The sequence below is a fragment of the Lagopus muta genome, chromosome 7 (assembly GCF_023343835.1).
Source record: "Lagopus muta isolate bLagMut1 chromosome 7, bLagMut1 primary, whole genome shotgun sequence".
Lineage (NCBI taxonomy): Eukaryota > Metazoa > Chordata > Aves > Galliformes > Phasianidae > Lagopus > Lagopus muta.
This window is the reverse complement of record NC_064439.1, coordinates 34,283,540-34,296,741: the sequence shown is the minus strand read 5'-3', so window position 1 is coordinate 34,296,741 and position 13,202 is coordinate 34,283,540. Positions and strand designations below refer to the sequence as shown.

The window sequence follows — 13,202 nt, the reverse complement described above, 5'->3', positions numbered from 1 at the left end:
TTTCCCTTCTCCAACTTTACCTTTTCTTTTGCCGTTCTACCTTTCCAGATTTATTTTTTTAATTTGCTACTATTCCACATAGTTGGATGTGGTTTGGGGTGTTTGCTTCATAAAATATTTTTGCCATCTAGTTACCTCTTCAATAAGCATAGAAACACTTTTATTTGTGCACTTACTCATTAAAGTGCATCCTGCATAATCAGTTTCTTTCCTGCTTCCAGCAGTCAGTGAACAGAATGCTTTGTGAAAGTAGTGTCAGAATAGTTACAGGTTACAAAAACATGCATTTTCCCAAATAACAGGATTTTCCCATAAGCTTTTTCCCCCTTTCCTCACATTAAAACTACTTCATACCATGCCAAAGTATCCAGTGTTTTTGTAATTTTATTAGAAAAAGCTCCTAAAGACAGTGAAATGCCACATAACCAAAGATGCCAGTAAGATATGTTGGAACTTTTATTGGAGCTGAAGAAAATTAGGTTGTCAATTTTCATGTCAACTGTAAGATATTTTATTAATCTTGCCTTTAATATGCTTTTAATTTCTCAGATGTGCATGAAATACTGGAATTTTATGTGTATGCTCCTTTTGGCACACTCTCTTCAATTTTATTCCAGCGTAGAACTGGAAATTTTATGAATTTCTTTAACATATTGTAGCTTTTGTACTCTTCTGCACAGCATTGATCTTAAGAGGAATGAAGAACTGTTCTTGAAACTGCAGGACAGACTGATGATCCAGTTACAGCTAACAGCCCAACGTAGAAGAAAAAATATGAGAATTTCATATGAGCTGTGATAGTGTCTGTGGAGATTTGTTCTTTGGTGCTTAGATTTCCAGTACCTGAATCAAGTTAATCACCAGTTTTGGGAGGGAGGTGGTGTTTGGGAGTTGGGCTTTGCTGATCACACATCCACGAGTTTTAGTTTTGGTAGTGTGAGACTGACAGCCAGTCGAGCACTATCTTGGTGCTTAAGTTAGTTTTGGGATGCTGTGCTGCCTGAGACCAGAGCCATCTGGTCTATTGGGTTTAACAGTACACATTCACAATCTTGACTTCAGGATCATTTCGGCGTACTCTTGTTCTGTCTCCTTTCATTTTGTTTCAAGCCAGCTTGTGTTCATGACATGGAATTTGAAGAGCAAAGGATCTTGATTGTCCAGGCACCTCAGAATGGACTCACAGAGGACACTGTTTTATTTGGATTAAGTTCTTCAAGTTGTTCATATTTTTAGTGGATTGGTGATTAGAGAAAACTGACTATTAAAGCAACCTGTCATTTCATTTCATTCCAGCATCTCTCTAGTTTTCAAAATGATGAAAAACATTGCACATTTGAATATAACCACTTATATAATCATGTAATAAACTGATGTATATTAAACACTGATCAGAAATTTAGTTGAAGAACAAATAAAATAAGTCCTTCCAAGTATTTGTATTCCAGCAGCACCGACAATTTAAAGAGAGATGGGAAAACAGACAGGAGAGATGTCTTACTTCTGTCTTACCTAAAAATATTTGTGGAACACCAGTGGCTGAGATTTTCTGGGCTATACTGCTTACTGTTGTTGTATTTCTTCATTTTCAGTTTTCCTGAAATGCAGTATTTCCAGCAAGAGAATGTGAGGAAAATTCTTACAGATGTTCTGTTCTGCTATGCCAGAGAAAATGAGCAGTTGCTCTATAAACAGGTAATGAAAATATAGTACAGGTGGCATTCATTTACTCAACATTTTCTGTATGGTTTGACAATAATGTAGTTCTGTTGTATCTGAAGTTGTATCCTAATGCTATAGTAATCAAAGAGCTGCTTGTCAGCTGTACAGTAAGAAAAGTAACATTGAATAACATATGCTTTCTCCTCACAAGGCAGTCCCTCAAATTGTTTTCTTTCAGGTTTCTTAGTCATCTAACTTCAAAACCCTTTATAAACAACATCCTCTACTTCAATGCTGGTAAAATAAAAAGAATAAAAAGAAGCTTTCTTGGTATGCAGTGGCATTAAAAATGGCACTGAATAAACAAACAAAACAAAACAAAACTTCTGAAAATTTACTACTTTTTTATATAGTGTTTTATATACTTTTTTTATAGCATTTTAAGTTCTTCCTCAAAGTGATAGTGCTATGCTACATAAAAGATAGCCATGCAGCAACCAAATGCAGTGCAGCTGATAAATGTCTATTGACTGAATAAGGGTGCTGACTCATACCACTTTTATGGCACTGCCACAAGATACTGCTCACACCATTTTTGTCATAATGGCAAAGGTAGCCTTTAAAACCACTGAATATACATCCAGATGGGATGAGAAGAAATTTAATGTTTCTTCTGAATGTTTGGAAGTGAATATGAGCTTGATACTGAGTTAATGTAGCAAGACCAATATGCAAAATTATAGATGTAAGTATATTTGTATTTGTTTCCTCAGGCTATTAACTGTGGGGAGAGTATGGACTGTCAAACTGAGGGATACTGTGTGCATGGACAAAGGCTAAACTGTAGAGCAGCAAGCTTTAGGTAGGACAAAATCTTAAGTAAATGTGAAGACTTTTATAACACACTATGTGCTCTGTGGCATGGTCTGTGACCGTCCTGTCCCTAGCCAGGAAATTTGTTGTGGTTCATGACATGACCTACGCATACAAATTCAAGGACCAGATACTTATATCAAAAATCAAATATATAGTGATCAAACATGTAAAATCTCCATGAACCAGTTACTTTTTATGTTAGACAGACTCTGAGCAAGGAAAAGTCATGCATAATAGTAAGAAAAATAAGATTAGTGAACTGTGTTTTAGAGGGCACTGCTACAGGAAATATTTCAGCAGTATTCAGCCTCCTCTTTCTAGTGAATATAGGCCAGAGTACTGATGGTGGGAAAATGGAAGAACACATTCTCGCTAATGTAGTCTATCATTTATTGAACAAGAAGTATTATTTTACTCTTTGATACGACTTAAAAGGACTTAATTACCCTCTGTTCATATTTAAAATCCTCTTGATTCCTCACCAAGAAATAATACCTTTCTACATAAGGATGGAATATTTAGCCAGATCAAATTTTAAAAAAAGAAAGCCCTGAGTTTCATCACAAGCTGTTAAAGCTATTATTTTCTACTAGGTGACACCCCGTTTAACATAGACCATATTGTTAATAGTTATGGGATTTTATTGAATTAATGAGACTGTTATCATGTAGTAGAATGTCTTGCTGAGTTAATTGAAACTGCAGAGATTATATAAATGGTATTAATGAACTTTGACTGCCTGATGCCTCAGCTTTAATAAAGACTGCTTGGTGGGCTAAATGAACATAGGCAGATAAAAGAACAGGTTCAATTTTGTGAGCCTACAGGCTGTTGACAAAGAAAACTTCTTTACCTCTGTTTTCAACTGGTGTTCATTGCATCAGTAATGCAGTAATTTCAGGATGGTGTTGCTACAGGACAACTACACTTTACCATCTTTAAATTGCATAAACTGAAATAAATTTGGATTATGAAAAATGGTGTATTTATTATCTCTGGAGTGATTCATTGTATCATCCAAGTCTTATGGTGCTGTGCCACGTTCACAAAATAGCAGATGATTGTGGTTTTCCTCTTCTTATGAAGACGTCACTTTTGTCACATGCTATCTCTTTTTCTTTCTTCATTCTAAAAGACCCTTTCTTTTACAGTTGCTGAGCTTGTATTGGTAACAATCCTGCTTTTTTGTCCACAAGTTCTTCTCTTTTAGATATCATTTATTTTACAATCATCAGTTCTCTTCTAAGAATTAGCTAGTAGTAAACAGAATTTGTGGTGGTAACAGGACATATCTTTTTCTCTTTTATCAAATATCTATGCAGTAGTCAGCCTTCCTGTCCTACAAGTTTGCTTGGTTGTTTTTACCATTTACTCACCATGTTGAGGTTAATTAAATCAAAGCATAGTGTATTTTCTTGAAGATAACAAAAGTTCATCAGTAAAAAATCTCTTCCAAGATGCTTTCTCTGCAGTAGCCAGAATGCAAAGCCCAAATTCTGAATTTTGGCTTCGTATTCAGTACCCATCACAGGACTGGTCCTGTTGTTCTCTTGCACTTGTATGACCACATGCAAGAGCTATATTTGCTATCATCATTATGATAGTTGACAATAAATGACAAGTTATTTCTGTTAACAACTGTTTCTCTTCCAAATATTTGGAAAAAGTTCTTATTCCTAGAGAATTTGCATTCCTACAAAGAGAACTAAAACATTTACAATATTTTATAGAAATAAATACATAGCACCAGTATATATTCTAAGAAGAATCAGTGTTTGCTTAATTTGCATATATGCATGAAAGTTGTCTTTGTAGTAGGCTTTGTTGTTTTTTGACAATCATGGAGTAGAATTTTATTTGGTGGAGAAAGAAGCATTTCTGTCCCTACTCAAATAGAACATAATGTTGGGAAACTGTATTAGAGATTTTTAAAGACAGAATTGTCACTGGGATCATTGAATTTTTAAATAGCAGCTGTAAATGCAACATTTAAAGAGAATAGTATATTGTACTTGAAGATGAGTAAAACTTGCTATTAACACTCTTCTGTAAGACTGGTGCCAAAATTCTGGTCATAGGTACTCTGAAAAGAAATAGGGACAATTAAGCTAAATCACTAGGCTGACCATTATTCACTCATGATTTGATTAACCTTAGAGAAGCCAATATAATTTTGAAATGCATCGATTCACTTTTCATAGTAGAAGTGCTGTATTTCTGGTTTTCTTTCTAAACCACAGACTGCACTATGAAATCAATATTTTGTTGCAGCTGGGAAGTGTCATAAAATTATCTGAGCTCTGTCAACTTATTTATTAACACTAAAGAGTTTTAGTAAAATGCAGCATTGAAAAAAATATGTATATGCATATTACATTGGTGGCTTTTCTTGCCAAGTTAAAAATCTCTAAACATTTGAAGTATTCTTGTAACTGAAAGATCAGAGGTATCTTTTTGAAATCCTGATATTTCATCATCTGTTTGTTTTGTTTTTGTTGTATGTGGGCAGCCACATTAGGATTCTGCTTTATTATATAGTTGATACATTATTATGTTGGAAGAATGTATGATGTGCTTTTATCTTTTATAACTAATTCTTATTTTATGTCCTCTTTCTTTTTCTTCTACTTCTGTGTTTACAGCTTAGGTGATAGTTTTATTAGATAGTCAAGTTTTTGGCATTTCCATTTCTCTTATTTCATGTTAGTACGTGAAGGTGAATAAAAGAGTAGATGTGGAGCTGTTAATTATCTGAGGTCTGTGAATATGTGTGGAAGTACAGCTCATGTTATCAACAGTTTATTTAAGTATTTTGCCATTTCTATTTATCTTTTAATTGTGGGCCTATCTCCCTGTCTCTCCTATTTCTTTCTTGGTACTACCATAAGACTTTCAGAAATATGAAGCTCTCAGTTTGTTATTTTAACTATATTGTTGTGTTTGGGAATTTTTTATATTCTCTCCCGAAATCAAGTGGCTACATGAGAATCTTGGGTTTCACCCTTTTTTGGTTGTTTGTTTGTTTTGTTTCAATTGAATTTCTGTTTAGCCTTCATCTTTTGAAGATTCTGAAATCAGAAAGAAAAACTTCAGTCATCAGTAGACTTGCTGATTTTAGCTTTGCCTAGTGGCTATTGTGGCAGCCCTACAGCCACTTGGCTGTGGCCATTTGAGCAGTGTCAGTCCTAAGAAATGGAAATTTTCCCAGGATTTCAGCTGACAGCACACAAAGACATTTACATCACCACCACCACCTGTTTTTTTCCTCATTACTGCCAAATATTGGAATTTCCTTCTATGAATAAATGAGATTCATTAGCATGTAGTAGAGATAGATGGATTGATAGGATAGACAATTGTCTTCCACATCTGTCTGAGTCATCTTCTCTCAGCTCGGTTTGAACTGCTTAAGGAAAATCTCCAGTATTTCCAATAAAAGTCAAAGGGTATTTTTCTGGTACTGGATCTGCCTAATATGTATGATGCTGGCTTAAAATGCTACATATAAAATCACAGTTCTACAGCTGAGACCTGTTGGGAGAGTATTCCTAGAATTCAAATCATAATCTCTTTGACTGAGATCTTAATAATATGCAAAAATACTGCCCAGAGAATCCCAACAAACCAAAACATTGAGATTTGCTAAGATTCTGACTGTGGTAGAGGCACAAACCAAGACCATAGCAAGTAGAGGAAGAGCCAGTTTTGGAATCCAAAAGCTCCAGACAATGTACAAGATTTTGGAGGCTTGAATGCCTCCAGGAATGGGGTATCCACAGCTTCTATGGGCAACGTGTTCCAAAGCCTCACAGCCCATTGTGTACATAAATACAGGTCTGTAATGGAACAGTTCCAGATCTCCTATACGTTCCTTTAATAACGAGCTTATTTTTAATATTAACATAATGACTTTTTAAATGCTATATTAAAAAAAAGGTAAAAAAGACTGTTTTTCATGTCCATAGCAATGGAATTTTAATTTTTTAATTACCCAAAAAGCTGCCCTAATCTCTTCTACTGCTGTGCTGGTTTTGGAACATTATCAAGTAAAGCACAATTATAAATTTTTGTAATTTGTCCTTATTGCAGATCTTTGTACTATACATCATTATTATAATTAACATAAATAAAATTTATATTTATGAATATAGATCTTGGAGCAAATTGCCAGGTGCAGGGTTGCCTACCACTGCCAATTTGTTGTCTGTCATGTTAGAAAAAGGGAGAATAACTTGTCTTCTCATATTTTAGCAGAATAAACACTTGTATTTAATCAGAATTTAGAATAAAAATCATTGTATATAAAACCATTTTTTTAAAAAGAAAATAAATGGTCATGTGTTCACCTGTGCCTGGTGTGACTGGTTGCTTGATGCTGTGCATGAACATGAATGAAAACTCTTACTATACTTTGCATCTTTTTATGTTTAGGGTATGCATGAACTCTTAGCTCCCATTGTCTTTATCCTGCATTGTGACCACCAAGCTTTTTCACATGCCAGTGAAGCTGCACAACCAAGGCAAGCATACTGTTTTATTTTTAAAGTATTAAATATTTTTCTTCTTTTAATAAAATATATAAAGTTTGCTGGACTAGAACATATAAATATGTGTTTTTTGATTATTATTTATAATTAAGAAATGGACCTAAAAAAACTGTTACATCTTTGTGCTTTTATGGGAATGCTTTTATTTCATTTTCCATACCATAGCTTCTGAAAGGGGTTTTTAAAGTGTAGACAGTGGTTGGTTCACAGCTGTTAGCCAGAGAACCCAACAAACCCAAAGGAAAACCTTAATCAAAAAGGTTATGTAGATACTGTTTCACCTCATGGTTTCTTATTGCCAGGAAAAGCTTAGTGTTGTCATTGCAGATAGAAAATGCAATATCAAAATGGTCTTAGAATGCACACATTGATAACTTTCTTTCCTTAAATCTTAAAAGACAAAATCAACGATGTAGATAAGTTGCTGTGATTGATATTTCTTTCAGTATCTGCAGTATTGTAGCTGCAATACCTGACTATGGTTTGTCATAGTAGTAACAGTAAGTTTAGGTATTATTTCTCCATTTCAATCAAGCAGTGTGTGCACATATTTATTCACTTATATATAAAGTGCTACATCACATATGCTTGTCTTCTAACCGAGTTCAGATGCTTTTTTTCTTCCTTTATATGTAAACCTTTAAAGAAAACCAACAAAGCACTGGTTTCCTGCTTGAATCATTTGTGATATTTGATCAATTTCTTTGTCTTTTTTTATCATTACCTAAGGAGTCTACTGTTGAAGAAAAAACAGTTTAATTACTTATGCCATATAATACTGTACTCCACAATATGATTGTCCAAACGTAGTATTAGTGTAAGGATGGAATTTATTTACAAGTATGTATTTTATTCAGTGTATGTCTTCAGATATCCTGAAATTCCCTAGAAAATGCTCTTCACTGCAAAGTAACTCAAAATTACCATATGTTATGCAGAGCATTCTGTTCCACTGCCACTGAAAAAGTAGACCTACACAGCAAAGTAGATGGAAAAGAGGTGCTGTCACTGATTAATTGCTGTTAAAGTACAATAAAATACAGGCTATTAAAACAAAATAAATTAATGTTTTGATACTGCATATTTGACCAGTAACCATATTTTTTTGTTGTTGTTTTGGACAAACAGTGATAGATTGTGCAGCAATCAATTATTCTAGATCAAGCATACTCAAATAATACATTGTGACATTCAGTAATTTGTTATTTGGAATAATTAGATGGTTACTTCATTGTAGTGTAGACAAGGCAGCTAATTTGTTTTTGATCTTTATAAAAAGGAAAGACTTCATTTGTTCAATGGAGTCGCTCTTTTTAATTAAAAAGGCTAGTTTTCTCATTTGCTCTTTATATGAAAGTTAGCTTATAAATACATAGTATTACATACAGAACACTGACCAAAAATAAACATTCACATTTAGATTGTTCACTGTTGATTTTTGCAGTGAGGAAATGAAAGTTCTTTTGAATCCCGAATATCTGGAACATGATGCCTAGTAAGTCTAAACAACTTCCTTTACATTTAATTTACTTTTATTATTAAATAATGTAATACATTATTTAACACCACGTTTCTGGATTTTCCCCTTTCAGTGCAATGTTCACACGTCTTATGAAGACTGCAGAGCATTGGTTTTCAACTTTTGAGCATGACAGTCAGAAGGTAAATATTACCTTTAAAAGTACTGTTTTTATTCTTAAGCAAATGTGGTTTTTAATAGTATTGAAGTAATTTGAAGACGATAATATATTTTCTCTTAAAGCAACTTTTTTTCTCTTAACCATCTCTTTTTGTCAACGATTTTCTTTTCCTTCCTTTTTTTCTTCTTGGCCTGAGCATGTTCTAAGGCAATGTCTGTGCCCTTTGATCACATGTGTAGCTTTTCACTGCAGCTAGTATGCTTCTTCTTTTCATGGAAAACCTTTTTCTATGTATAGTTCTACAGAGCTTTTTGTTTTCTATTATTTTTCCTGTCCTCTTTGAACTCTTTGCAGAGCTATCTAGTCCTTGCCTGTAATAACCATTTTTCACGCATGGCAGATTTAACAATTCCTTATGTCCATTTTGCCTCAGTCAAGTGCTTGAAATTTTCTTCAATTACATTTTTTCTGTTGTCACATCACACCAGCGAGAGGAAGGAGGAGGTGACCAGATTCTCAAATATTCTCTTTCCCTTTTTATACCTCTCTTCTTTAACGCTGAAAAATGTTTTTTTGCTCAAGTGTAGATAGAAGACTCTAGCAAAACATCCATGTTGCAGGTGTCCAAAAATTTCAGTGTGTTATATACTAAAAGAATTAGCCTCTAGACTCAGTTCCAGCTTGATGTACTTCATCATTTTTTCACTGAAACCATGGGGCAAGTAAAGTTAATGAAAAAAGCAGCAAGAATTTGGTCATTTTTTGATACCTATTTTTTGTGCACCTATCTGTGCACAAAAAACCATACTTGCAAACTTTAATTAGCGTGTACTAGTTTTGCAGATGGTTTGGTCTGTCAGTTGAAGTAAAAGATAGTTGTCCAAGTGCTATTTAAAGGCTTCTTTTGTATTTAAATTTTTAAATGTATTTATGTATATATTTTACACAACATGGAGCGTTGGTATCTTAAGTCCCGGAAGGTATACCTGCCATAGTGAGTAATGCAGGCAGGCTTGTTGGTAACAATGGACAATGAAAAGTCTGAAATACCCAGCCTCAGTCTTCATTGGCAACTGCTTTTTACACATCTTGAGCAGATGGGTTGGAAGGTGTATGGGAACTGTTGAGTCACTACCTGAACCACTGATTGATCACCTGAGGCAAGGACTGAGTCAGCCATGGGAGCACAGGTGAAAGCAATTCAGATGTGTGACTGGAAAGGGTGGAGCCTGGCTGCATCTCTCCTAGACCCCATTTAAGGGTGACTGCCAGTGGTAAGGATCTCTTTCTGGAGATTCCTCCTCTGTGGTGTTTTCTTTGTGAACCTAGATCTTTGGATACAGGTGAGTATTGCTTCCCTGTTTGTTTGTTTTTCTATTTTCGCCATGATAATTTTTCCAGTTGTAACATCAACTGTAACAGCAGATAAGAAAGGCTGGGGGAGCAATGTTCTTATCACCGTCAGTGAAGATCAGGTTTGCGACCACCTGAGGAAACTGAACATCTGCTAAGTCCATGGGTCCCAGAGTCCTGAGGGACCTGTATTGGCTGACATACTCACTAAGTCACTCTCAATGATATTAGAAAAGTCATGGCAGCCAGTTGAAGTCCCTGGTGACAGGGAAAAGGCAATATAGCACCCACTTTTAAGAAGGGTAGCAAGTACGATCCGGGGAACTACAGCCTGTCAGTCTCTGTGTTAGTGAAGGTCATGGAACTGATCTTCCTGGAAGCTATGCTAAGGCACATGGATTGTGAGAGACCACCACCAGAGAGTGGTGGTCAGTGACTCAGTGTCTGAATGGAGATTAGTGGTGAGTTGTGCCCTTCAGGTGTGAGTGCAGGGAGTGGTGCTCTTCAGCATCTTCATCAGTGACATCAGCAATGGAATTGAGTGTGCTCTCTGCAAGTTTGCAGATGACACCAAGCTGTGAAGTGCAGTTGGCACATCTGAGAGATAAGATGCCATTTAGAGAGATCTAGATAGGCTCAAGAACTGGACCCATGTGAGTCTCATGAAGGTCAATAAATCCAAATGCAAAAATTTGCATCTGGATCAAGGCAAGTCCTGCTGTCTTACAAGCTAGGACATGTAAGGATAGATCATAGTCCAGCCAAAAGGGACCTGGGGATACTAGTGGATGGCAGCTGGACATGAACCAGCAGTGTGCCCTCAGAGCCCAGAAAGCCAACCATATCCTGAGCTGCATCAAAAGAAGTGTGGCCAGTATGTCAGGGGAGGTGACCCCCTACCTCTCCACTGCCCTGACATCCCTGTTCGTTGCCGGGGAGTTGGACCAGATGACCTTTAAAGCTCCCTTCCAGCTCAAACAATTCTGATTTCATTATTCTCTATCTACAGTTATAAATTACCATTTGGATTTAGGTTTTACATAATTTTCAGTAACTGCAGATAAAGCATATGAGATACAAATTTTATGAACTTATTACATAGTCACTTTTATTCTAACAATAAAGCTGTGAGGCACTTCTCTGTGCATAGCTTTTCAGAATTCAGTGTATTCAAACATATTTGTTCCAATTTCTGTCACAAATGTGGTGAAGTTTGAGGTTGAATTTTCTTCCAGGAAATAACTAGGTCAGCTTACAGATTTACAGTGTCTGGGTAGAAGGTGAAAGTTTACATTGCCCTTTCTAGTTCTTTCATGGCATAAAAAATTAATAATGCAAAGCACATGGATTAATATCTAGTTGTTTGTTCTTGTTCTTTGCAAACATGTATAATCTTTAATAATCCTTTCTTGTACGTATTCTTTTTACATTCATGACTGTGGATTGGCTACATAATGAAGTCTGGATCTTCACAAATGAAGCAATGAAAGCATGTGCTCTGAGATACGTGTTACATTTTATAGCTTCTAACAGTTGGTTCCATTACTCCCAATTGCCATTAGAGGAGCTTCTCCAGCTATGGCATTCCCTAGTGGTTAATGAGAGAAATCTGTCTGTGTTTTATACTTGCGCTATGTCCTAGCCTCTCTTTACAACTGTAGCATTTGTTTCCTAAATGCATGAGTATATAAGTTGTATTAATATCAGATACCAGCCATTCCAATACGTGTTCTGTTAGGTAATGTTCTGTGGCAGGATTTGGTGATTCTGTTCCTAATACTTAAAGTTTTCAGTTGCATTTCACAGATATCCATATTTAAGCTATCAGAAGTGAATCTGATGCTGTCTTGTTAATAGCATAGCAAATCTCTGAGCTGTCCTTTTTGTCTTTTTATTGTGAACTGCATTCCTTTGGGATTGATAATTTCTATTTCAAGGTAGCAGTAGATGGCTAACCCTGTGTAAGGTTTGCCAAGACTTAGGAGCTCATAAAAAGAGAAGAGCTTTGTCCCTTGTGGCATGGTAATAAGTAGTGAGTATGAGTGTGGGCACACAGATTCTGAATTTTAGGCAGAGACACTGCAAGTCATTTCTACTTAAGCATTTTGATGGATTAGTTGTCTTAGTTCATTTGAGCATCTTTCTGTTTGAGCGATGTCTTTCATGTTTGATGTGATTATTTTTTTAATTATTTTTTTTAGCAGTTTCAATTGACTGAATTTACCTTTTTTTTTTTTTTTTTCAAACAAACTGCGTGAAAGGAGGTAACAAACTTCTCTTACAGACTCTAGTCGTTCACCAGATATCTTCATGCCCCAAATCATGAGGCACAGACAGTCTGTACATTGATTATTATTATCTTCCTGCCCACAGAGGTTGTCATGCTTTGAAGATTTCTGTTAATGGAGTTAATTTCTGTGGTTTCGATGAACTGCATTTTGATGGACACCATTTACTTACCCTGTGATTTTAAAAATGGCAAGGCAGCATATATTATTTGATGCTCTTAACCGTGCTGATTTTCACAGTCAGCAGTGTGTCCGTGCTGAATTATGCACAAATGTTGTGAGATACAAGTAACTTCTTTTTGGCACTCATCCTGAGGAGGAAGTTTGCGTTAGTTTTGGTAATCTGAATCTTCTGACACTTGAGTTTGTCTTGTAATTTTGTAAAGATGGCTATAAACCCACAGACAACTAATGGTGTAAAGGCTGATTTAGGCAACTACCTACTCTTGCTTTAAAACATCTGATAGTTTGAAAGAGTCTAATGTTGAGATTTCTAGATAAGAATTTATGCCTATAAAAATTTTTTGCTTCTGTCTGTGTTCAGAGGAGAGTATTGCTGGCCTCTTCTCCTTAGTGGCTAGTGCCACTAGTTTCCGATTATCTTTCATGAGTCAACACTCTTCTTACTTTTTCACTTCTTAGGAAAGGAAATGGGAATCTTTTTTTTTCCAAGTCACAGATTTATTTAATTATCATCACAGGCTTGTTGCTTCATCTGCATGTTTTTTTTTACTTATGTGCTAAATTTGGTGAATGTCTTCTTTTAATATGAGATTGCTCTTTTGTGAAGGTCATTCTTTCAGTATTTCTTGAAGCATTTATTCAAATATGGTTAC

At 35.5% G+C, this 13,202-nt stretch overlaps 1 protein-coding gene across 6 annotated transcripts in view; it reads left to right on the top strand.

Moving 5' to 3' along the window:
* The window catches only part of TBC1D5 (TBC1 domain family member 5), a 295,713-nt gene that overhangs the window by 168,306 nt on the left and 114,205 nt on the right, over window positions 1-13,202 (top strand). For all 6 annotated transcript variants that reach the window (XM_048950415.1, XM_048950416.1, XM_048950417.1 and 3 more), the window contains 4 exons: window positions 1,593-1,695; window positions 6,970-7,058; window positions 8,530-8,580; window positions 8,678-8,747. In XM_048950415.1, the coding sequence (XP_048806372.1) occupies window positions 1,593-1,695; window positions 6,970-7,058; window positions 8,530-8,580; window positions 8,678-8,747 (313 nt within the window). The remainder of the gene's footprint in view (window positions 1-1,592; window positions 1,696-6,969; window positions 7,059-8,529; window positions 8,581-8,677; window positions 8,748-13,202) is intronic.